Raw genomic sequence first — 25,283 nt, 5'->3', positions numbered from 1 at the left:
ACGGAGAAGATATACTGAACAATGTTTTATTTGTAAAGTAAAGGTATGCATATAGCAATTCTAACTATTAAAAATAAAAACAAGGGAATGAAGTACTCATCAAGGTTATGTGAAATTTAATTTTTCAGCGGAGTTTTATATAATTAGATGCTGATACCTGACCGCGTAAAAAACTGAAGATCTGGCAAACGCAACTGGTTTAGCAGGACACCACGCGTTGAGAGTGACAAGAACTTCAATTGTGCATCTTATAGAATGAAGGCAAATAAACAAGTAATCTGAACTAAAAGAAACATTGAAGAAGGCATTATCCTTGATCCCAAGGCATCAGCATCATCATCTGAAAAGGACATTTTATCAACTACAACAACCAAGTCCCGGTATCAGTAACAAAACCAAGACAACACGATATGATACTAGTAAGATGACACAGAAGAAGCATCCAACTCAGCAGATCGAAGTGGTGATCGCAAATGATATGTGCACAATGATGTTGCTAATTTCCTATTCAGCTCCATGTCTGGATCGATTTGTAGATTAACAATGCGAATACCGAGCTTCTGTTGCACTAGAATCATTCAGAAATCTGAGATCGAATTACACTAGAAACACCAATCTCAGTGCTCAAAGCAACACACATGCCCAAAAAGAGCCCTATACTGAACTAGCGTGTTAGGGCCCAATATACCACCAGCCCTAACAAGGAAGCCCAGCAAGACAAAGCGGAATCGTCAAGGCCCAGGAAGACTAAACGGAAGGCTAAGCCCAACCCACGTGTACTGGGTGAAGATTGGGTCAGCAAGTGAGAAGAGGCGAGCCCATTGTGAGTGCCGGCTATATAGCTGGCCTAGAGATGACATATCTTATTAGCGTGGCTAACATTGTTATAATATTTTATTATGATAATATTTAATTAAAAATTAGTCTCTTTAGTTTTTTATGAGGTTAGTGCTATTTAGTTGCAAAATGTATAAAATTAGTATTTCGCGGATTCGAAACAAAGCTGTTTCGTGTATTCGAATCGCTATATATGTAACCGTATATGTATTGCGGACGTGCCAATATACCAGTATATATGAAGAACATGAGACAATTATAATTAAAATGCGTAACTTTATTCATTCGATCTTGAATTCATAAAGCACAGTTTCATATAAAATATAATGTCACACACACGAATACAATGTACACGTTATCTGACTACTTCTGGCGACTGTATCCTCTTGGTTCCCGTGGCCTCATAAGACCACCGGTTAATTACGTCCGACTCTCCCAGATAACCTCCGATTAAGCTACCGTTTGTGAGTGCCGGTTCTGCATGGCTATCGTAATTGAACAACTACGAAAGTGACGTAAGCACGGCTATCGTAATTGAACAACTACGAAGGTGACGTATGTTACTTAGCGTGATTAGCATCGTTGTAATATTTTATTATAATAATATTTAATTAAAAATTAGTCTCTTTAGTTTTTTACGAGGTTAGTATCATTTAGTTGTAAAACGCATAAAATTAGAAGAAGAGATAAAAATTATATTGTTGGAAGAGCAAATTATTTATGTTCTAAATTTGTACCTGGATCATATTCATGTATTGGTTCGATTCGTATGTATTTTGATCAACTATCAAAAGCATGTGTCAGGTGTAGCAATAAAAAAAAACAGAATAGGTTTGCCTTTCCTACATATTGTGTCTTGCCTGCTGTCTACTTGATGCGAAGACCTTGAGCTACACGGTGCTTCTTAATCTATTATCTTATTAAGATTTTTGAATTCGTTTCATTATTTTTCATTATGGATTTTAGTTATTGATCAATTGTATTTTATATGACCTCTTCATTTAGGTATTTGATTTTTATAATAATTTGATTATTTTTTCAAGACTATATTTAATTATTATTTATTTTATTTTATTTGAACTCTTTATTTAGATATGTTTCCCAAACCGTATGGAAATCGAACTGCTAATTTTTCATAATTTTTAATTTTAAATTTAGCTATTTATTAATCGTATTCGATATGGACTCTTTGGTTTAATCCGGACTGTTATATGTTATAACAATGAGTGTTCTAGATCTTTTTTTTCAATTAACGTGGTAATTTCGTGACCTTAAGAGCGAACATGGTGGCTCCTTTTAACATTCAAATAATAATATAATGGATTATTATGGAACTTCATGTACTTCTTTAGAGCAGACTTCATGCAATGTTCCATATGATCATTATGGAACTTCAGCTTTCCTTCTTTTGAGGTTTTCATTTCTTTTGTCTTTGGTTTATTCGATTCATCCTCTTGGTGTTTGATGAATTCATTTCCAAGATCACTCAACCAAATGGTCACCAAATGGACAATCAAATCACATCGAATAGACTCGTGCCATCAGAAGCCTTACAACAAACAACTCGTGCTATCAGATTTTCGAAGTCACGAACCCCTAATCAAGTCTAACCGAATAGAAGATTCATACCCATTAAAGATCCATGACAGAAGCAATCCCTATCTCACTAGATCTTCAACAGTAAGAACCTAGAAATCCGTCTAATACTTAGGATTAGATCCATGTACAACCCCATTTTGTACTTGGTGATTCTAAATATAATCATGGCAAGATAAGATATAGAACTATTATCCAACTCGGAGACACAAACATGTATAAATATGTCTCTTTGCAATATTCTTCAATGACTAGATATGTATCCCTATTTTTCATATTGTATGATAGACAATCATGTATAAATCCTCAACAATTCAACATATGGTCCGAATAGCCGTATATTCTTTTTGAACTGTCTGTGACAGGCCTTGTATAGTAGCGACGGATGCAAATACCCGCCAGCCCAGGAATACAACTACTAATGCTATATTAAAAAAAAAGTTTGATAAAAGTTGTACTTAAATGCTGACATGGACATCAACAACCTTACTCAGCAGTCAACATACATGGTTGTTGTTGTCTACGTCAGCAGTAAGTGTAAATTTTACAAAAATTTCCTGTAGGTGCATGTAGTATTACTCGAAAACACCTCACTATGATGATCGAGGACCTGTTTGTTTCAGACAGTTTCTGGCTTTTAGACTTATGTTAGAAGGGTAGAAGCCAGAAATCCAAATAAATGGATTTGCTGAAAAGTGATTTCTGGAGAAGTCAGAAGTCTGTTTCTGAGAAAATGAACAAAAATTGAGAGTAGCTTTTCTGAGAAGTAGTGTGCTAAAAAGAAAAAAATTATTGTAAAATTCAACAGCTAAAATCTAAAATTAACTTTTCAGAAAAACTAAAAGCACAACTTTTCAGAGAAGTCGGAAGTAAAAACCCAAACAAACATGCTCTGAGTCTAGCCAATGCATAAATAAAATGATGTACTTCGAGTGCGAAATACAAATACGATGTGTAGTTTCTTTGTGGCCTGCGTGCAAGTACGTGACATAGTCTATCCGTAGGTACCATATGTTGACAGTACGGCACGGATTCGGAGTTCTACCCCGACTCACCCTTCCCACAACCCGTACATGTGCGGAAGGGTTTCTATGATATAACTACACGACGTGATGCTAACCAAAAGTACTTGTGATAGATTTTATTAATCTTTATTGTCTATCTGGGTAGATCCAAAGTTACCGTACAAAATTATATCTTGTTTCTTCTTAAAAAATACATTTAATCTTTTATTATTTAATTTTCACTTATATATGGACATTTAATATTTAATTTGTTTCTTCTTCGAAAAATATATTTAATCTCTTATTATTTAATTTTTATACTTAGACGTTTAATATGAAGATTTATCTTCATATGTAGACATTTAATATTTAATTTTTATGTGTGTGAAATATGTATGAGTGAAATATGTATGTTGTTGCTAGTTTAATTGAGAGAGAACATCGGTAGAAAACTATTGGGGTCGGTGGGAGCGAACTCATGAGCTGCGACGACGACGAGTGCTGCAGGCCAGGCATGGTAGAGGTAGCTCTACCATTGTCACTTCACACCACACCTCACACTCCAGGACGCTTGTTCATTCAGCTATGGGACAGTCTGCTGAGAGGATAGTGCCACTCTTCACTAGTAGTCGGGCAGGTACGGTTAAGCCATGAAACCCTTGCACGGATAGGCGATAACCATCCATCAGTCTCCGTGAGGAATGAGGATGAGCACAATGGACCATGGAAATTCAAACAGCAACAGATCATCATGACTGAAACTAAACCCCACAATACAGGTAATGCGAAAACGATAGCACAGCCGTCAGACAAGGCAGCAGCCTCATGTATAGAATATGCCCGCATCAATAGATATTTCAGAGATAATCATCAGATACATGGATCAGATTGACAATTTGAGATATAGATGGATTGATGGGGAATCAACAGTTGAAAAACTGCAGACATATTCTATGAGGTAACACTCAGACCATATGTATGTACATCAATCCATATTGCAAATACAACACTGTAAAAACAAAGACATGACGACCATGTATGAGAGAAAAGTTAATGGCTGATTGACTTCTTGCTTATTTTGTTTTTCAGAATTTTCAGACTATGGACACTGCCTTCGAATTCAGGGCCTAGAGAAACAGTAAGCCAAACACTCGTGGATGTGTGATTGAACTGGCGGCGTCTGGCTTGCTTTAGCTACTGGCCAAGATTCCCAAGAAGGCGTTCCACCGCAGCATGTACATTCCCAGCAGTAGCGACCAGTGCTTGGATGTTCTCCGCCGTGTCAATGAAACCCATTTCTTGGAGCTGAGTAAGCTGTGTTGCATACAGCTCCTCCGGTGACACTGAAGTTTTGACAAGGACGAGGACACCATTAATCATTACAGATCAACAGAAAGAAGTCAATAAGATCATACAAGTTCTTAAATAGTAGTGTATACTAACCATTGGAGGTATTTGGCACACCTAAACCACCTCCCGAACCAAGCCCGCTGAGCATGCTCATCAAGGTGTCAAGGCTAGCGGTTCCTCGCGTACCTGTAAATTTTTCATTGTCACTGCTCAACTAGAGTAATCTCATCAACTTTTCAAGTAAGAACTTAAGATCAGTGCACAGCTGCACATCAAACATTGCTCCAGAATGGGGAACTCATTGAAGTTATCTTCGCTACATTATTTGGGCACGGTACAGCAGCTGTAAACTACCTCAGCATGTTCAACACTTAACAAATTCATTTTTAACAAATTCACTTGAAGGGTTCCAGTGTTTCCAGAGTGGCGGTCTAGCGGTCTAAAGGCCTATGAACTTACATATGTTTCCCGGCTATCAATTCATGTGATTGCAACAGTGTTTAGTCATACACAAACTATTTCCAATTCCATATATTCATGCATTACCTGATAGAGAACTTGACTCACTGACTGTTGGGACAAATGTTCCTGAGAAATTTAATATTCTTATGCTATGCACCTCAGCAGTTTGGAATTAAGAATAAACCGATCAATGCTTATCATTCTCATGCTACAATTTATAGCCTAACTCACGACAGGACTGAAACCTCGAGGAATACACAGTCAATCAAGCACCGTATGTAAAGCAAAGTAATTGTTGCTGCACAAGCGAAACAACACAAAAGGGCAACTCAAAACTATTCGCATCAAAACCTGACATAGAGAGATAATAATCCAGGCGATAAGAAAATATGGTGAGTAAAAGTAACCGAAAATTTACCTGTGGCACTACCTCCTTGGTTGCCATCCCTGAATCAAATCAAACAAATTAAAAGGAGCTCAAAAAACATAACAATGGCAATGCATAATTTCTACAGAAATGAATAATAAGATATATGAAATTCAGGTACTGTTGAACCATAGATACTCACTGGCTAGGTTGATGTTGACCAAGCTGTCCTAATAAAGTCTGTTGAAATGAGAGTAATTGCTGAAAAGGGGGACAAAACATTTAGTGTTAGTAAGAGATGGAAATAGTTAAAGGCTTATATTGTAACGTACCTGCAAAGTTTCTGGAGATGTCAACTGGCGAAGAAATTCTGGATTTTGGAACATTTCCCTCAGCTGAGTATTTGATTCCATCAGATTACGTGCATTTGGGTTGAAGTTAAGCAACTGTGGACAAACAGAAATTACGGAACGATCCTATGTTAGGATTCTAGCATCTCCAAAACCATACAAGAAAAGGTTGGCTCAAGTTGAATCATAATGTACCTGGTTCATGGTCTGTGGATCAGACATAATGCTCTGCATCATCTGCATCATTGCGGGGTTTTGCAACATCTGGCTCAAAAGAGAAGCATCAGGTGAACCACCAAGCATACCACCCAAATCTGGTGAGCCCAACCCTCCTAGACCGCCAGCAGCACCAGCAGTTCTTGCATTACCAGCAAGACCACCAAGCAAACTACTCAAATCTGGGGAACCCAACCCTCCAAGGCCACCAGTGGCACCAGTTCTTGCACTGCCAGCAGGACCAGACCGTGTTGCTCCTTGTGCACTCCCAGCTGGTGATTTAAGTAGGCAAATAAAAATAGAAACGCATACCATCAACAGAAGAAAAAAAAGCGTAAACATTCAAAACTACTTGAGTATTCAAATCCTACCATTGGTGCTCCAGGGATTTGGAAGTGGATTAGCATTTGGAGCAGGGGTTCCTGTTGTCGACTCTGAGCCAGGAGTTGGCGTGTTTGTTGCAGGATGGCTGGGTTGGTTAGACCCCTGATTGCCAAGAAGAGCTGCAAATGGGTTTGAGGCTGTGTTGCCTTCCCCACCCATTGTTGTTGCATTTAGGAAAGGCTCCTGGACAGTTTCATACATGCGTCGGAGCATATTAAACCCTTCAGGAGAAGATTCAATGTTGCTCATAGCTCTGTCTGTGTTCCGCATCATCTCTCTCATAATTTCAGGGTTTCTAGCTGCTTCAAGGGTCTGGCGGAGGACACTTGGGTCATTGAACACATGGGCAAGTTCTGGATTCCGATCCATCATCTCGCGCAATTGTGGGTTGTTCATGATCATATTGCGTATTAAATCAGGGTTATTCATGAGATTTTGCATTGCTGGCATATTCATTATTTCCCTCATTAGGTTGGGATTCTGGCTTAAATGCTGCTCAACTTGCTCTAATTCTGGAAATCCTGCCCCAAATATACCCGATGATCCGCCACTTCTTGGAGCACCAACACCTGGAAACAGGCCTCCAAGACCACCTGCTGGGCCACTGCTAGGAGTAGTTGTAGCATTGGGGCTGGCAGCAGCAGGTGCAGTTGGTGCAGCCAGTGGGGCAGCACCACGCACCAAGTGAATTGTGTGATCTGTCTCAACACCTACAAAATACAAGAAGCACGAGTAACTAAAAATGCTTAATAGTTCCAAGATTTAAATTGTAGGTCAATAGTAAAATAGAAAGAAAGAGAATGCTCCTACATCTGATGTAAATAAATGAAAAAGAAGTCCCAATGACAATACCTGCAGAATTTATATATGTGCGAAAGGCAATGCATCTTTGTGAGTATGCCATAAATCTATAGTAGCACAAAATATGAAGTTGCCAATGCATACACGGCTACTACATTGCGAATGTACAAATCATAATAAATCCACAGCACTAAAAAACACATTTTATTTTCATTGAACAACACGATCTTTTAGTGTATGATTCTCACTAGTTACATGATAAAAAAAAACAAATATGGCATGGACATTCACAGGAGCGAGAACCATGGGTGATACGAGCCCCTCATTTAGTTTTACCAAATAGCCAACAATTACGAATAATAATAACATAACTACTCATGTGCCAATCATAAGATAATTACCGTATTTCACTTGACCTACCAGCCCATCCAAGAGAGCATTTGTGTTCACCTATCAATATACACCTGATATGCACAACCAGCAGTACCTAATATGGCTCCATAATGTTTGCAATCGTATGTGAGTCGCGACAAGAGAAGCTAATCTGCTTCATCTACTAATAGGATGTAATTAATACTACCTCCGTTCTGAAATAGCTGTCGTCCTAGAATGCATGCAGTCAAACTTTAGAAACTTTGACCACTAATATACACAAAACTATTAGGATTTGGCACATGAAAATGATAGTGATGAATTTGTCATGAAAAATACTTTAACATCATCTATTTTTTATCAACTTATAAAAAGAGATAATTGTCAAAAGTAATAACCAAACGTGCTTGTTGGAAACCGTGTCGATGTACTTAACGACAAGTAAAAGAGAACAAAGGTAGTATCATCTAAGTTAACGGTATTTGTTGCAATCAACACACTACACTATCTATTTGCATCACCGAATCACACGTGTATCAGCTAGCGCAATACGAGGTAAATCTACCACCTAGTTACATGCATGGCAAAGGGAAACCAAATGCAGATTCTAGCCACCATCCATGCACAAGCACACAGACACGCATTGCACTGACAACCTGAACCGCGCAGAATTCACAGCCACCCCGCCGAATTCAAGAACCGAACCGGCCAATCCCACCCCACGAGGCCTAATCGCGAGCTATTTTCCTCTACCAGTCAGCGAGGCACGCACCGTAGCTTTCTAGGGTTTGCTCGTCCTTGAGGACGCGGCCCTTGTAGATCAGGCGCTGCTGCGGCGCCGGCACGTCGCAGCTCCCGGCCACGACCTCCTTGAACGCCCCCACCGCGGCGCCCAGGTCGGCCTGCACCGTGAACCTGGAGCCGTTCGCGCACCGGATGTGCAGCGTCGCCCCCGCCGCAACCGACGCAGCCGCAGGCGCGGAGTCGCCGCTCCCGGCGCCCTCGCCGCCGCCTGACATGCCCTCAAAACCTAGCGCCCCGATCCGGTCGCGTCGGCGGCCGCTGGCTCCGATTGGGATTTGGCGTCTGCGCGTGAGCTGCGAGTTTTTTCTTTTTCTTTTTCTTTTTCTTTTTCTTTTTTCCTTCCCCTCCGCCTGCAAGAGAAGAAGAACCGAAAGAAGAACGCGTCGACTGTGACGCGAGGGATTTAACGGCGGAGAGCGCGTCGGGGCAGAGGTGGTGGACAGCCTGGATTCGTCCCATGACGTGGCGGTGTGTCGCTGTACGGTGGGGCCAGCCGAGCCGTGGACCGGCGGGCGATGGCCGGTGCGGGGAAGGTTCTAGGCCTAGGCGCGCGCTCCTTGCCAACAGGGAAGGCTCCTCTTTCCTCTGGTGGAACGGGTCCATAGAGCTTCGGGTGTTCCGGTGTGGATCATGTGAATATGATTCCGTGGAATATACAGGGTGCCTCGCGATCTGTGCTGTCGAAATGAGATTAATGGTGGATGAACCTAACCAATTAGAGGTGGGGGTTAGCAGAAATCAAGCAGAGGCAATTAGAGCTTAAAGGGGAGTCAGTATTACTGCCTATATAGTAAAATTGAGAATATCAACTATGTTTTTAGTGTGTGTTCGGCTGTTCGCACAGTTTTTATAGAGTGCTATAAGAGAAGTTTTTTTTTTAATAGCTTTCTTACCTCGGTAGCTGATTTATAGGCGAGCTGACTTCTGAAATTGTTTAACGTCTCTCAAAATCTAAGGGTTTTTCTTTTTACAGTTATAACTTGGGCTCTATGAAGAACGAGGAACGCAATAGCAAGAAGAAGTTCCCCAAAAGACCTGATATAATTCTAATTCCCGCTCTATCGTTCGTGTAAAAATGGGATATCATCCTATGTGCTGATGATAAATTGAAGGTGGACGCTGCCTCTGCTCACCTCTGGGAATAGCTGCAGGGTTTCACGCCTAATCCTAGTCCCGTCTGTGATATTGATGAGCTGTGTCTATTGTTATCAGTATTTGATGTAATTGGACAGCTACTTATGGCCTCAGTCTAGAAATGTTGGTGTGCTTATACAGATTGCTGGTATCTCCAGCTTTTTTTTTCTTGTTCTGCTGACTGTATTTCATACTCATGTAGATGTGAACTTGCTTATTGACTTTCAATACAAGTAAATGTGATAACAAACGTAATCTAGAAATTTTGAAATATTATAGAAATGTTTATAGTCTATGCATGACACGTTGGATCGCACGATAAGCTTGAAAGGAAAAACGGTAAGACGAAAATGGAACAAAGAAATTGCTGCATAGCAATGTCCCGTAGCTAACACTTAAGTGTCTCTAACAATCCGCGTCATCTAACTATAAGAGAGGTCATATCAGATTTTTCACCTATACGGAAAAGAGAAAAGCTAGTTATCGATTATTAGATAATCTATTTATAAAATACAATAATATTATAGTCTATTACATGTAGGTTTATATTACTTTTGTAGATAATACTATAATTATATTATTAAAAAAATTACTATTATACTATTTATTGATGACATATACAGCCGTTATAGATAATAATTACCTATATTAATGATGATGTTTTTAGCATGTCAACGACTAGAATCAACACGTACAATATCAATCTAGAATAGCATAGGTAAACAAGAAACGAGAAAAGAAGCAGTCACGTTAACCTCCACTTTATCACCAATGTGAGGTGTGTATATGTTAATATGTTGATCATCATTTCCACAGTTTGCCATACTTATGACTAGCTGCTGAGAGTGTTTGTTGTTGGTGCCATTTTTTTGTGTGCTAAACTCTCTCGTTCCAATACCCAGTTGTTCACGAGTTGCTTTGTTAACCATTTTTTCCGCGTTTGTTGTGTCCAAGTTTACGGGTCACCAGCACTGTCATGCGTCATACTTGTCACGTGAAAGTGTAGCTTACGATGGATTTTTATTATTTACTTATTTATTTTTGAGGAAAACGTTGGAAATCATCCAAACGGGCCCGAAAAGCTATCTGTAGACCCAATGGGCCTATAATGACAACTTTAGGTAAGCCTGCAGAAGATATCAATGATTTTTAAAAAATACATATTTATTTTAAAATATTGCACGTATACGCTACCATCGTCCGTTGGAAGGGTGATAGCGCACCTTTTAAAAAAATAAAGATGCCTCTCTTCCAACTGTTGACATCTTAAAAAATCAAAAAAATAATGTGTTCTATTGCTCTCAATATTCAAAACACTATCAAAATAGTCATATTTTTTTAAAAAAACAAAAGTATAGTGTAGAGGATGCTATAATCTATCTCTTAAAAAAAACTCAAACAATTACTTTTACAATTATCAGACTATGTACAATGAAATTTTTTTTTCTCATTGTACAAATCATATTTTTATCTAAATTTTTTAAGGCTACATCATAGTATCCTCTACAAAATATATTTTTTTTTCAAAATTTTTCAAGACTATTTTGATAATTTTTTGAATTTTGAGAGAATAAAACTTAATATTTTTTATTTTTAAAAGATATCGTCCATTGGATAGGTGACAGTTAATATCGCCCTACTAGTAGGCGACAACCGCCTAGATGTACAATATTTAAAATAAGCATGTATTTTTGTAAATATTGCAAAATAAAAATAAAAATAGAAAAATCTCAATTCTTCTAGTCTAATGCTGGTTCTTGAAGGCCCAAACAAGTCTAGAAAAGTATAGAATCTTGTGGCTCCCAAGGTATCAAGCCCTAGCGAGCCCAACAACGAGTCCCATGAGCCTTTGGTGATTTTTAATATTTTTTAAATTAAAAACTATAAATATATATCCACTTTAAAAATTATAATATAAAGTCATGTCGTCTATAGAAACTAGACAAGCTACTTAGAAAAATATCACGTTCAAATGCTCTTAAAATTTGAAACACGATCAAAATAGTTATAAAAATTCTAAAAAATCTTTGGTATAGAAAATATTATCATCTAGCTAAAAAAAAATCGGACTCAAACCATTACTGGTACAATGAGAAAAAAGACAAAATTCTTATTTTTGTGTGAATTTTTTTAAAGAGGTAGATGATAACATCCTCTAAATCATATTTTTTCATAACTATTTTGATAGTATTTTAAATTTTGAGTGCATTTGGAACGCTGTATTTTTATTTTTGTCGGGTCTATATTTTCAAAATTTTAAAAATGGACATATATATATATATATTTGCAAAAAAAATTAAAAAATTAAAAAAGTTCACCGTTTGGCGTTTGCGAGCTATGTCGTGTACCCGCCAATGGCGCGGCGCGGTAGTGGCAGCTTCCACCACTCCACCACCCATCGCACCGCCTCCGGCCGATAGATCATGAGCTCCACCTCCCCCGCCACGCGCCCCCTGAGGCCCTGATCCCCCGATGTCGCGGCCGCCCCCCGCTCCGGCGGGGCCCCTCGCCAACGCCACCTTCTCCCACCTCTTCCAGCTCTGCGCCCACGCTGGGCGCGCGGCCCTCTCCACGGGCCGCGCCGCGCACGCCCGCATGCTCGTGTCCGGTTTTGTCCCCACGGCCTTCGTCTCAAACTACCTCCTCCGGATGTACGCGATCTGCGGGGACGCCGCCCGCGCGCGCAGGGTGTTCGACGCGATTCCCCACCGGGAGTCCGGGACACGATCTCGTGGAACACCATGCTCACGACGTACTCTCGCGCGGGGGACATCGACACAGCGGTATCTCTGTTCGACGCGATGCCGGACCCGGACGTCGTGTCGTGGAACGCGCTCGTCTCGAGCTACTGCCAGCGCGGCATGTTCCGGGAGTCGGCGGGCCTGTTTTTGGAGATGGCTCGCCGCGGTGTTGGCCCGGACCGTACGACCTTTGCTGTCCTGCTGAAGGCGTGCGGTGGTTTGGAGGACTTGGCGCTCGGTGTTCAAATCCATGCATTGGCGGTAAAGACAGGTTTGGAAGTTGATGTTCGGAGTGGGAGTGCTCTCGTGGACATGTATGGCAAGTGCAGGAGCTTGGAAGACGCGCTGCGTTTCTTCTATGGAATGCCTGAGAGGAACTGGGTCTCGTGGGGTGCAGCTATCGCTGGATGTGTTCAAAATGAGTTGCACACGCGAGGGCTTGAGCTGTTCGCAGAGATGCAGAGGCTGGGACTGGGGGTGAGTCAGCCGGCTTATGCCAGTGTCTTTAGATCCTGCGCCGCAATGTCATGTCTGAGCATTGCTAGGCAGTTACATGCGCACGCCATAAAGAACAAGTTTAATTCTGACAGTGTTTTTGGAACAGCCATTGTGGACGTTTATGCTAAGGCTAATAGCTTGGTCGATGCTAGAGGGGCATTCTTTGGTTTGCCAACCATACCGTGGAGACATGCAATGCCATGATGGTTGGGCTTGTACGTGCAGGGCTAGGAGTTGAGGCCAAGGAACTGTTTCAATTCATGACAAGGTTTGGCATTGGTTTCGATGTAATCAGCTTGTCAGGTGTTTTCAGTGCATGTGCTGAGGTTAAGGGGTACTTTCAAGGGTTGCAAGCCCATTGCTTAGCGATTAAATCAGGTTTTGATGTGGACGTTTGTGTTAAAAGTGCAGTTCTGGATCTGTATGGGAAGTGCAAAGCATTGGCAGAAGCATACCTTATCTTCCAGGAGATGGAGCAAAGAGATTCAGTCTCTTGGAGTGCAATTATTGCGTCTCTTGAACAAAATGGGTTTTATGAAGATACAATAACTCATTTTAATGAAATGCTGCGCTCTGGTATGGAACCTGATGATTTCACTTATGGTAGTGTTCTTAAGGCTTGTGCAGGTTTGCAATCTTTGGAGTATGGATTGACGGTTCATGACAAAGTTATTACTCCCTCTGTTTCGTAATGTTTATCCATGGCTTCGAGAGTATCTATCTCAAATTGTTTGTCTATTGCGGTAACAAAGGATGCTTTATGGTCCATTTTTCTGCTATGCCCTTGTGTGCATGTATGCATTTACTTTAACGCTGATGAGTTATTTGCTCTCATCCTTGCTTTGATTAAGGGTAGCATGGTCATCTCAGTGTATTTTTTCACTCGATTTCAGTATTCTTTGGTTTGTACGTAATGGTGGGCGTGGACAAACATTGCGAAACAGAGGAAGTAAGTCGGGGCTTGGTTCAGATGCTTTTGTTGACGTGTACTGCAAGTGCGGCATGATCACAGAGGCTCAGAAGCTTCACGACAGAATTGGGAGGCAGGAACTTGTTTCATGGAATGCCATCATATCAGGATTTTCACTCAACAAACAGAGTGAAGAAGCACAGAAATTCTTCTCAGAGATGCTAGATACGGGACTAAAGCCTGATCATTGTACTTATGCCACTGTTCTTGATACTTGTGCCAATCTGGCTACCATTGAGCTGGGAAAACAGATCCATGGTCAGATTATCAAGCAAGAAAAGCTTGGAGATGAATATATATTTCGCACTCTTGTAGACATGTATGTCAAATGCGGGAACATGCCAGACTCACTGCTAATGTTTGAAAAGGCACAGAAATGGGATTTTGTGTCATGGAATGCTATGATATGTGGCTATGCGCTCCATGGCCAAGGATTAGAAGCACTCGAGATTTTTGGAAGGATGCAAAAAGAGAGTGTTGTGCCAAATCATGCAACTTTCGTTGCAGTTCTGCGGGCATGCAGCCATGCTGGGCTGCTAGGTGATGGATGCCTCTTCTTCCATCTGATGACGACCCACTAAAAATTGGAACCGCAACTGGAACACTTTGCTTGCATGGTGGATATATTAGGACGTTCAAAGGGCCCACAGGAAGCTCTGGAATTTATCAGCAGCATGACTTTTGAAGCAGATGCAGTCATATGGAAGACTCTGCTAAGCATTTGCAAGATCCGTCAAGATGTTGAAGTGGCTGAACTTGCTGCAAGCAATGTTCTACGACTGGATCCAGATGATTCTTCAGTTTACATTCTTCTCTCGAATGTATATGCAGAATCAGGGAAATGGGTTGATGTTTCAAGGACAAGAAGGCTAACGAGGAAGGGGCGGCTGAAGAAGGAACCTGGCTGTAGCTGGATTGAGGTGCGAAGTGAGATGCATGGTTTCCTTGTAGGAGATAAGGTCCATCCGAGATGGAGGGAGGTGCATGAGATGTTGAATGATTTGATTGGTGAGATGAAACTCTCTGGATATGAGCCTGATTCAGCTTTTTTTGCTGGGGTTGATGAAGAGGGGAGTGCATCTGAGCAAGATGACTTACTTGGAATTGTTGGTGATCAATCTTTTTTGTGTTGAAGATGTCAATCTATTACTTTATGAAGCTCTGAGAATGCACATCAAATTGAAAAATTCCTCCAGCAGAAATCGTGGTACTAGAAAGGATGCTGAGGCAGAAACTCTAACTGTTTTCCCTGGTCATCTCGCTGTTACTCTGTAAGCATGCTCTTGTTGACCTTAGGAATGCAAGCAACTGACAGTTGTTGGCATGAAAACAGATAATGACGAGATTCTAAAACAGAATCTGAAGATGCTGTGCTTTTTGTGCAGATGTTTTTTTTGAGAAGCTTTTGAAGTATAAAAGAGAATCCCTGTCAAAAAGATAAAAGAGAATCCAGGTTTAACAGTTTTTCAGAGAAGATGCAAGATTCTGTTGTTGAGATTCAAGCATTGGCCAGCCCTAAATGTAGCCAAGAGGTATAACTTTATACAGGATTCCAGATCATTTATACTTCATTACATCTGAGTGTGTTTGTATTTCCTATAGCTATAATCATTATTGGCTATTTAAGCAACTTGAAACACGATAACACACACACATAGGTTACTGAAAGAATATATTTCTAGATATTGCTTTTCAGAATAGTGAATATTCTGCTGACTTGGCAACCTTCATCAGCTGCGTACCTCAACTTGTGAAACATTACTCTGCAATTATAGTTTGGTAGTACCAGTAGCATATTTATCTTGAATTAAAAACCAATAGTTCCTATGTCATATCTGAAATACCACATTGCCAGTTTATTGATCATAGGTATTTCTGTAGTCGTCTCGACTAGGCACACAACTTTGTAAGAATGCCCTATAACATTACATTCTAATGTACTCTCTGTAGTCTGTAGAATATCTGCATTGGGAAATTGCAGAAGGTATACAACCTAGAACGGAAACATAACTTGATGAATTGCCACTTGCAGTACAGATCTTGAGAGAGCAAATAATAATAATAATAACTAACAGTTGCTTTCATCATTCCCTGCATCTCGATTTTGATTTCAAAGAACTGTGCTGAATACTGTCATGACCATTGCTTCATGTGTGTATTTGTGTATGCAATTAATCACCCTGGCATATATTGCTTTGCCTGCACCCTGCAGGTTTTCTTTTTTGCTGAATCTGCCTCTTTTACTCACATTTTAAGTTTATTCATGGTGGGACTCTTAACATCTGTCCATAGACATACAGAAAAGGTGATGCTCAATTATCAAGACACTGGTCAGCACAACACAGTGGTGATGTTGAGAACCATATAAAGAAATTATCGTGCTGCTCTAGATCAAATATTATGATTGGCACAATTCATCTAGTTCATATCTTGTTTCTAGATATGAGTACTTTGTGTCCTCAAGTTACTTTTCTCTACATCTAAAGTGTTTTATTTCTTATTTTGCTCCAGATCTGATAGCTAATACCTAATATTATTCATGCTTTTAGATTGGGGGCTGAAGTGCCTACTGAGACAAGGACTTCAAGAGTTCCAGTGCCTGAAAAGGGATGCCACAGCGCTACAAAAGGTGGTTTATTCGATAATCATTTATATCGTTAACTATTTCATAACATAGAAACCTATCATTCATAGAAACTTATCATTTGGTGGTATGAAGTACTGCCAGTGTAGAGAAGCAAATGTGTCTTATATACCTAGAAACAACAAGATATTCTGTTTTTCAAAGAAATGTCGAGATTTTCTACAAGTTCCATTAGCGCTGCTATGAGTACCAATTCACCTTGCATTTTAGCTATGGTTATACCTCCTTTGATCGAGTACCCTTTTCAATACAAAGTTTTTAGTCTTTCTTTTTAGTGGATGTTCTGTGACCTATATGATATTAAGCTATAGTAGAAATAGCACTGTATCGTTCTTTGGGAACCTTGGTGTACATAGTTACATACCATCATCACGAAATTATAAATTCCAGGTCACTGACTCAAAAAGAACTGTGACATTTCTCAAAGGTAGGCTCTTGATGAATTTGGACCATCTAATATGTTGTATGTGCTTTGAACAGTACATAATAGATGCCTTGCTTATGGGCACGATGATATTCAGGTCTGAAAGTTAGTCTCTCTAATGAGTTGTCTTGGCTCAGCGTAGTCCAGTAGAATGCATTTGATTGGTCCGGTTTAATTCCGTATTCTTCTTTTGGTTTTGCAAGTGACATGCAGCTAAGATTCTGTCGGTTAAAACAACCTACTCTGATTTTTTACGGCTAGCCTGCTAATATCACTATAAACTCTGATATCAAATTTGCTGTATGTGGTGGTAGCTGCAGACCTTTCTGACCGTGTCAATGTCAATGGCAGAGGATACCTTTCTTCCAGGCGAACGCAAAGCGACCCGGGGAGATGACATGGCAACCGCTGCGATTGTCGACTCGACCCGGGGGCCCGACCTGCAGGCCAGCGCGCACGCCCGTGTTGTCACGCCGCAATGCATGCAGGAAGCCAACAGGAAAGTAACAAATGTGCTGTGGCGCAAAGGGGACTCACTCCACTAAAATTCATTGAAAACAACCATTTGAGCAGGAGCATGTGCACTGGCTGGACCTCTCCTGAGTCCGCCCCTGGCAAGACCTGACCTCCTCTGGCTAGTGCTATCCAATGGGCTATTGGCGAAGACGAAAAAGCTAGGGTTTCCCACGTCCCGCTGCCACCCCTCCTCAGACCTAAATTCCGTCAGCCTCTTTTTTCTCCGGCGTTGGCAACCTTGTTGGAGCTAAGAGGGAGGGGTCCCTCCCCTTTAGCCGTAGATCTACTAATAATATTATGTTAGTCTCTCTAATTTCTGTCATGGTTGTCGTGCATCGTTGCGGTTCAAATTCTCAGCTCCTTGTCGTTGAAATTGCTAGCCCCTTCGGATTCGAAGTCGTTTGCGTTGGCTTCAGTTCGGTTCTTGCTCAAATTGTTTTGATTCCGACTGGAGATGTCGCCGTCAACGTCGTTGCAGAGCTTGGTGCCGCTGCGGGTGTCGCATCCACTGTCGTTAGGTTTGAACATGCTGGTGAGCGCCAAAAAATCCCCCTTTACCCTAATGTCACTCAAACCATCGCCCTCCAAGCTGTTGTCGCCGTCATTCGTGTCGCCAACCTCCACCGCACCATTCACCACGCTTACGTCGCTCGCACTGAAACTGTTCCCCTTTGTTCCGACGATACCCACACCCTCAATCTTTTGCTCTTGGACCCTCTGCTATGGTGGAGGGCATGATGCTCCATGGAGCTCTAACGAGGCCGGCAACACATAGAAACCTTTGACGGCCATGACTCTGATGGCTGGTTGTTCACTCAGCACCACTCCCTGATGGAATTGATGCTGCCAATCTTCTGCACCCCGGCATTCTTCATACCAATCCATCATTGTCGACGGTGTGTATTCACAAAGGCATGTCGCTCATGCAACCTCCGCTTCCTTCGATGAAGCAAAGAGGCCCTTTCGCCCGGGCGTCATCGATAACGTCCAACCTCGACGATGTTCAGCTGAACGGTGAAGCCATCTATGAGTTCTTGATCATTGGCCTGCTCCTTCAACACGTATTATGCATGCCCCTTTACCTTACGACGAGTGCCCTATGTATATGTACATGTGTTGTGTGCATGTGTTCCGCCTGTCAAAGTATTGTACTCCACTCTACACCCTCGTAGATGGTGCTCTTGTATCACTATGCCTGTTTTAATATCTCTACTGCATCTTCATGCTCCATCCCATGTTCCGCTCCCCGGTTCCCATTTCCATAGCCTCGCGCACATTCTCCCACTCCATGCCCTCTCCTCCTCACGAGAGTGTGCACCTGCAGGTGGGCCATGTCACATCACTCGTCTGCCATGCGTGCAGGGCATATTTCACAACATGTAGAAAGAACTTGTTTTTGTCCGATAATCTTAATTCAAGGTATATTTTATCGAGACTTAAAGATCTGTTTTGTCAATCAAAAAATCTGATGATTGGCAAGAGTAATGTGTCAAACCTGAAATTCAGGAATCAAAACCAAGATTTTTCGATGTGGTTGCACAACGTAATATGAGTGTGCATCCGTTGCAACGTGCAGTGCATTCAGCTAGTAATATCTTAAATTCCCTATAAAAAAAAATAACAAACGTGCCGTGCAAACGGACGCCACGCGATGCTTGTGGCGGAGCCAACGGCAAAAGGATCTGGACTGGAGAGGCGTTGCGAAGGAGCCCGCGCGCGCGGGGGGGAACGGCCGCGTCGACGCCGCAGCCGCACCAAGTTTGCCGCCGGAGCTGTGCGAGGAAACAGAAAACAGCCGACGAGCCCCACCGGTGCAAGCATCCGCGTTTCAAGCTCGACCGCCAAGCCGCAGAGGTCACGCCGTACCAAGAGTCAACGATGCAGTGAATGGCGGTGGTGGACTGGTGGCATGGCTTGGGACAGACAGCTGACACTGTGTGCTCGGCGTCAATGTACCCTAGTGTTTAAGGTTTGGCTGGCCGAGTCAGCGGGCATGCATTTCGGGAACCGGGGTCAGCAGAAGTACCAGTACTAGTAATTGGGAGATCGCTACGCGTTAGCAGGCAGCGGTTGACGCGGGGCTTCGCGCGCGTTGGCAAGTACAAGTCAGAATCAGGGAGACAGCCAGGTGGCGACGAGTGGCAACAGTCAACGCCGTATGCAGTTATGCACCCGCTACCATGCGATTTTTGCAACAAAGAAATTGTGTCATCAACGTGTGCAGTCGAATGCCCGTCACGTCGTAAGCGAAGAGGCTTGGATAAAAGGTGATTGTGTCTTATCAATACGAAATTTTGTTATGGTATGAGATGTATTCGTTAACAATAAAATTTATATAGTGATTTTATCAATTTTTAATCTACGTATCTTCCGTCTTCATTAAGCGTTATGTAAACAAGTTTGCTTGCTTGTTGTATTGGATTTCTCAAAAGAAAAAAAAAAGAGGGTTGGTCACAGCAGCATGGCCGCTCGCAACCTTCCGTACACATTATCGTATATTTGTTTCAGATAAAACAGGCCGCCAGAAATGATTAAGCCCTTGACGTCTACGTTTCAAATTCAACTAGCAAGGTGCCATATATTAATCCCGTGGCTAGTTTTATTATAATATTTTTATCACAATAACTTTTAATTAAATATTAGCCATTTTATTTTATTTATTTTATTTTATTTGGACTCTTTATTTAGATATTTTGCTTTCCAATCTATATGTAAATTGAACTGCTAATCTTTCATATCTTTTAATTCTGAAATTACATAATTATTAATTGTATTTGATTTGGACTCTTTGATTAAATCTAAACCGTTAGATGCTCATAACGATGATTGATCTAGATCACTTTCATTTTTTAGATTAACGTGATAATTTTATGGTATTAAGAGCGAACGTGATGATTTTTTTTTTAAAAAAAATATTAAGATAATAAATAGATCTGAGGATATTAGCACAGTTCTGGTTAGGTCACTTTCGGAATAAGATTTGGAAAGGGACCTGGAACTATAATGGGATTAGCACGATTGGGAAGACATTGATCATGCCATCCATAAGCCAGTAGGTACACCAGCCGTAGCCTGCCGCGCGCGGAGCACAATGAGAACACATGGCACCACGGTCTGACCTAACTCGTTCTTCGTTTCATGGACAGAAACTAAAACCGAAACAATGGTCTCCTTCACTGCGATCGCCCAACGCTCTACAACCTTAGTGATCTCGGCACTCAAAAGCCTTGCAAGCACCCAATCACGCGCCAGTCACGTAAGAAATTCCGTTGCCATGATGTTCTAGTTGGCAGTGCACTCTTGCTGCCAAGTTAGTGTTTTTCTTACTCTGAATTTTTTAATAATAAAAGTATAACTTTTAGCCTCTGCATCCATTAGAATACACGTAACCATTTTTTGAAAATATAGACATCAGAAAGCATGTGCGAAGCACAACTCTTCTGAGACTAGAAGAAACGATGAGAAATCTTCTAGACTGGATAGACCCAAGCATCCTAACCGCTCCTGGTTCAGTAAGCACATAATTTTTTTAAGGATATGTCGACCTTACGACGGACAACATGTTTAAAAATAAAAAATATGTTCTATTACTCTTAAAATTATAAATACTATTGAAATAATCATAAAAAAATAGTAGTGTAGAAGATACTATGATCTAGCTCTCAAAAAAATTTAGACAAAAATATAATTTATACAATAAAAAACAAAAAAGACAATTTCATTGTACTAGAGCCTGTGAGAGCTAGATTACAACATCATCCACACATACAATTTTTTAGATTTTTATAATATTTTGAATTTTAAGAGCACTAAAAAATGATGTATTTTTATTTTTTAATATGTCGTTCGTTAGAAGGGCGGTTGATATTTTTATTTTTTTAAACCCAGTAGATGCGCGATTTTTCAAAACAAACATCTGTATTTTATTTTTCGATTTAAGAAATATAAAAATAAAAAAGTTCGGTAATCACATGCCTTTCACAACGTGGCCTACTGCAACTATTGCTCGAATTGATGAACTCTGAAAAGAAGTAGGAGTAGTTTCGATTGAACTCGAACACATCCATGCGCGCACGCAAGATGGTTATCCGAAACGGCCTGGATGGAGGGGACGTACGTCCGACGTGTCGTGATCAGGACCGGTGTGCCTGAAGGAGACCATGACGCGGCGGCACAGGGAACCCAGTGGACGGTGGCGCCGTGGTTCGCGATAAGCCTGAATCGTTCTTGAAATCCTCGGCCACATCACGCAAAGGCAGCGGTTCTTATCCCCTCCAATCAAATCCCACTCAATTCCGGCGGCGCCTTTCCTTCCCATCACTGGAGTACGGCTGTCAAATGTTCAGTTCTTCCCATAAAAGTTACCGTGCGATCGAAATGCAAACCAACGCTGGAGTACGGCTGAATCATGCAAAGGCATGAACGGCTGTCTAATATTCAATTCTTCCCATAAAAATTGCCGTGTGATCGATGGCCGCCCAGCCCTGCCATCCCTGCTTCCACCTCTCTATATCCGTCCCAAGTCCCAACCGCGTCGCGCGTCCAAAACATTCTGCGTCCTGCTGGAGGCAGCACCAAGTATCAGTCCAGCTCGTACCGTAGCCGGTAAACCCGCAGCAACCTGCGTGCCCGCGCGCGGCGCCCGCGTGAGCATAAAGCCGGCCCTTTTCCCTGTTCTCTCTCAAGAAATCCCCTGTTCTCCCAAGTAGACCACTTCAAGCTCAAGCACGTCTCGGCGAGCTCGATCCATGGCCGTCGCCGCCGCTCGCTCCGTGGCGAGCGTCACCGCCTCCTGCTCCCTCCTGCTCTTGCTCGGTGTCTTCGTCGTGCTCTCGTCCCCGGCTTACGGCTGTGACCGGTGCGTGCGCCGGTCCAAGGCCACCTACCACGCATCCTCGCTCGCCATGAACGGTACGCAGGCGTCCACTGCATTCTGAGTTTCAGTTGATTGGTCTGTGTGATGCTTGAGAGGTTGGTTGATCTTTTGGCTGCTGAATTGTGCGCGTGTGCAGCCGGTTCGTGCGGGTATGGCTCCCTGGCCGCGTCCTTCAACGGCGGCTTCCTCGCCGCCGCGAGCCCCGAGCTGTACAGGGGCGGCGTCGGCTGCGGCGCTTGCTTCCAGGTAACAGCGGCAGTCTATTCTCGCTCTCGACAGTACGGTATCTTGCAAAACTTTTCTAGACGATTTGGGATTAAGCGTCGACCGCCATTCCAGGTGCGGTGCACGGACAGCGAGCTGTGCAGCGGGGCCGGCGCCAGGGTCGTGGTGACGGACCAGGCGCGCACAACGAACCGCACGGCCCTGGTGCTGAGCGGCGCGGCGTACGCCGCCATGGCCCGCGCCGGCGCCGGCGCGCGGCTCAGGGAGCAGCGTGTCGTGGACGTCGAGTACAAGAGGTAGCTGCTCCGCTCCCTGCCGCTACGCGCGGCGCCGTGCGAAAGTACGGTGTCAGCTGTATAACCTCGGCTTTGGCACACTTGCTATATTTGAGCACAGCAACTTCGTGTTTAGCTACTGGTACGGATTAGCTTGTCTCGTTACGGTTTCGGCCCGGAATAACAGCTGGATTTTTGTCCGTGCAGAGTGCCGTGCGTGTACACGAACCGCAACCTGTCGATACGCGTCGAGGAGAGGAGCCGGGCTCCGAGCGACCTGTCGATCAGGTTCCTGTACCAGGGCGGCCAGACTGACATCGTCGCCGTCGACGTCGCCACGGTAAATCGATTTCCACGCACTTCACCAAACGCAACCGTCTGTCCATCTCTCTGGGTTTTTTTTCCCTTTCGAAACAAGTTTGAAAAACTGAGGTCGGCAAGCAACGTTCGAGGAGCGCGTCCTTAGTTCGAATTCGAACTTATCGGTGGTTGCCTGACGACGTCTGTGGCGCGCAGGTCGGGTCATCGAACTGGTGGTTCATGACGCGGGACCACGGGCCGTCGTGGAGCACGAGGCAGGCGCCGGCGGGGCCGCTGCAGTTCAGGCTGGTGGTGACCGGCGGCTACGACGGCAAGTGGGTGTGGGCGGAGTCGGAGGTGCTGCCGCGCCGGTGGGAGGCCGGCCGCGTCTACGACACCGGGGTGCAGATCGCCGACGTCGCGCAGGAAGGGTACTGCCCCTGCGACACCCAGGAGTGGCAGTGACAACACACAAAACCAGATCGCAATTGTACATCTTTTTTTTTTGCTTTTGATTCTTCTTTTTTCTGTTTCCTTCTCCGCGTCTTCCGTTTTGGATGGACGAGTGGACGGATGAAATGATGAATGGGATCGGAGAGGTCGAACGTGCCGTTGCAACTTGGTTCGGCGTTGCTGTTTTCTCCACCCGGCGAGCAGCGGAGTTGGAGCGCACGATGCGTAGTGTGGGGCGTGCTGTGTGCACGCACGATGGCTTCTGGTCGTCAACGAGGAGTGCCTCCACTTCGGCTCCGCGTGCGCTCAGGGCAACTGTTTCCGAATGGAACGGGCAGAAGCCGTCGTCGCGACGAGGAGGTTTGATCAGCCGGACGGAGTCAGCCGGAGACGTTCGGCAGATTCAGCGAAACATTTCTACACTGAATAACGGCTCCAAAAGAGTGACATCATCGGTCGTTGAGAGTCTGAACGGCGTTGGAATAGAGTAATCCTCATTTGGCACTTTGCTGTTGCGGCAGAACGTATGGAGTCGATTGGAAAAAGGATCCGTTGAGTTCGGTGGCTGGGAACGATCCAGCCGAGCATTCATAGATCCTATTTGGTAGAATTTTACCTTTCAGTTTCACGTTTCATTTTCAGATTTTAATATAGTATGTTATAATAAAATTACTTAAGTTACTATTTTCTAATTTAAGATAGAAATAAGATGACTCATCCAACTATCATTTGTGTATAAAAATATTCTGCTCTAAATTTTTTCAGAGCTAAAGGAGTACTTAAATAGACCTTTCATCCTGACCTTAACGTTTGAGCCCCCCGATCGAAGCAGCTTGTGCTTCTCCCTCTTCTGCTTGAGCGAATGTTCAGACAGACACGGAGCGTGCATGGCACCAGCATCCCGGTGATACCATTGGCCGTCCTCTTCTGTCCTTTTCCTGAGCGACGAGCTAATGCTCGTGTTGTGATCCAGGAATTTGGTGACCAGCGCTTGTTCCTTCGCGGGCGCTGCGCATCAGCATAGCGCGGGTGGTCTTCGTCAGAAGTGTACGGAATCTGTAGGATAGAGATAGGTGATCAGAGAAGGTGAATAATGATTTTACTAATTTTTTAAAATTGATGATATTTTTTCTATTTCTCGACTCAACGTCTATCAAAATCACATATGGAAGTAAAGGAGACAAATGAAAATTCTAAAAATTTCAAAACCAACGCTTCTCTTAGATAAAGTTGAACTCTAAGTTTCAATTAAGATCATATTAAGAATCATAGTGTAATGAATCAAACAACTAAAAAAACTCAAAACACAAAAAAACTAGCGTCGGAGTAAGAAATTTTTCAAATTGATTGATCTAGAAGGTTGAGATGGTTCAAAGCCAACTCATATGAGATAACTAATTCTATAGCAACAAGAAAAATAAATCTTACATAACCTAAAATGAGCAGTTCTCTAAGAAAAAGAAAATCAACAAGAAATCACTAAGAACTTGCACAAAAATACAAGATGCAAAAGTAGGAGACTAGAAGGAGATGAACTCGAGCATATGCAAAAGCACTATCTTCATTAAGCTCAAAAGAACATCCTCTTTTGACAGATTACAAAGTGTTTTTCTCACAAAATCTCTCACCTAACTATAGGCTAAGCACTCATCTCTCATTCTCCACACAACACAAGTGAAAGGCT

General features: G+C 42.7%; 1 protein-coding gene and 2 pseudogenes across 2 annotated transcripts; 2 read left to right on the top strand and 1 right to left on the bottom strand.

The window, feature by feature from the left end:
• Positions 1 to 4,325: 4,325 nt before the first annotated feature.
• LOC133906998 (ubiquitin domain-containing protein DSK2b-like) lies at positions 4,326 to 9,020 on the bottom strand (annotated as a pseudogene).
• A 2,984-nt stretch (positions 9,021 to 12,004) lies between these two features.
• On the top strand, positions 12,005 to 17,526 carry LOC133906999 (pentatricopeptide repeat-containing protein At3g02330, mitochondrial-like; annotated as a pseudogene).
• A 4,204-nt stretch (positions 17,527 to 21,730) lies between these two features.
• On the top strand, positions 21,731 to 23,766 carry LOC133907768 (expansin-like A2). Of its 2 annotated transcripts, none has more exons than XM_062349852.1 (5): positions 21,731 to 22,381; positions 22,483 to 22,592; positions 22,686 to 22,867; positions 23,054 to 23,278; positions 23,363 to 23,542. In XM_062349852.1, exons 1-5 carry the CDS (start codon positions 22,219 to 22,221, stop codon positions 23,388 to 23,390), a joined length of 708 nt encoding a protein of 235 aa, XP_062205836.1. In that variant the 5' UTR covers positions 21,731 to 22,218; the 3' UTR covers positions 23,391 to 23,542. The 2 variants fall into 2 exon arrangements, with proteins under 2 accessions (XP_062205836.1, XP_062205835.1); XM_062349851.1 differs by having other exon boundaries at positions 21,737 to 22,381; positions 23,054 to 23,186; positions 23,363 to 23,766.
• The last annotated feature ends 1,517 nt before the right edge of the window (positions 23,767 to 25,283 follow it).

This window comes from Phragmites australis, chromosome 24 (assembly GCF_958298935.1).
Source record: "Phragmites australis chromosome 24, lpPhrAust1.1, whole genome shotgun sequence".
NCBI classification, from domain to species: domain Eukaryota; kingdom Viridiplantae; phylum Streptophyta; class Magnoliopsida; order Poales; family Poaceae; genus Phragmites; species Phragmites australis.
The sequence above is the reverse complement of the archived record's forward strand: the minus strand, read 5'-3'. Positions and strand labels throughout refer to the sequence as shown.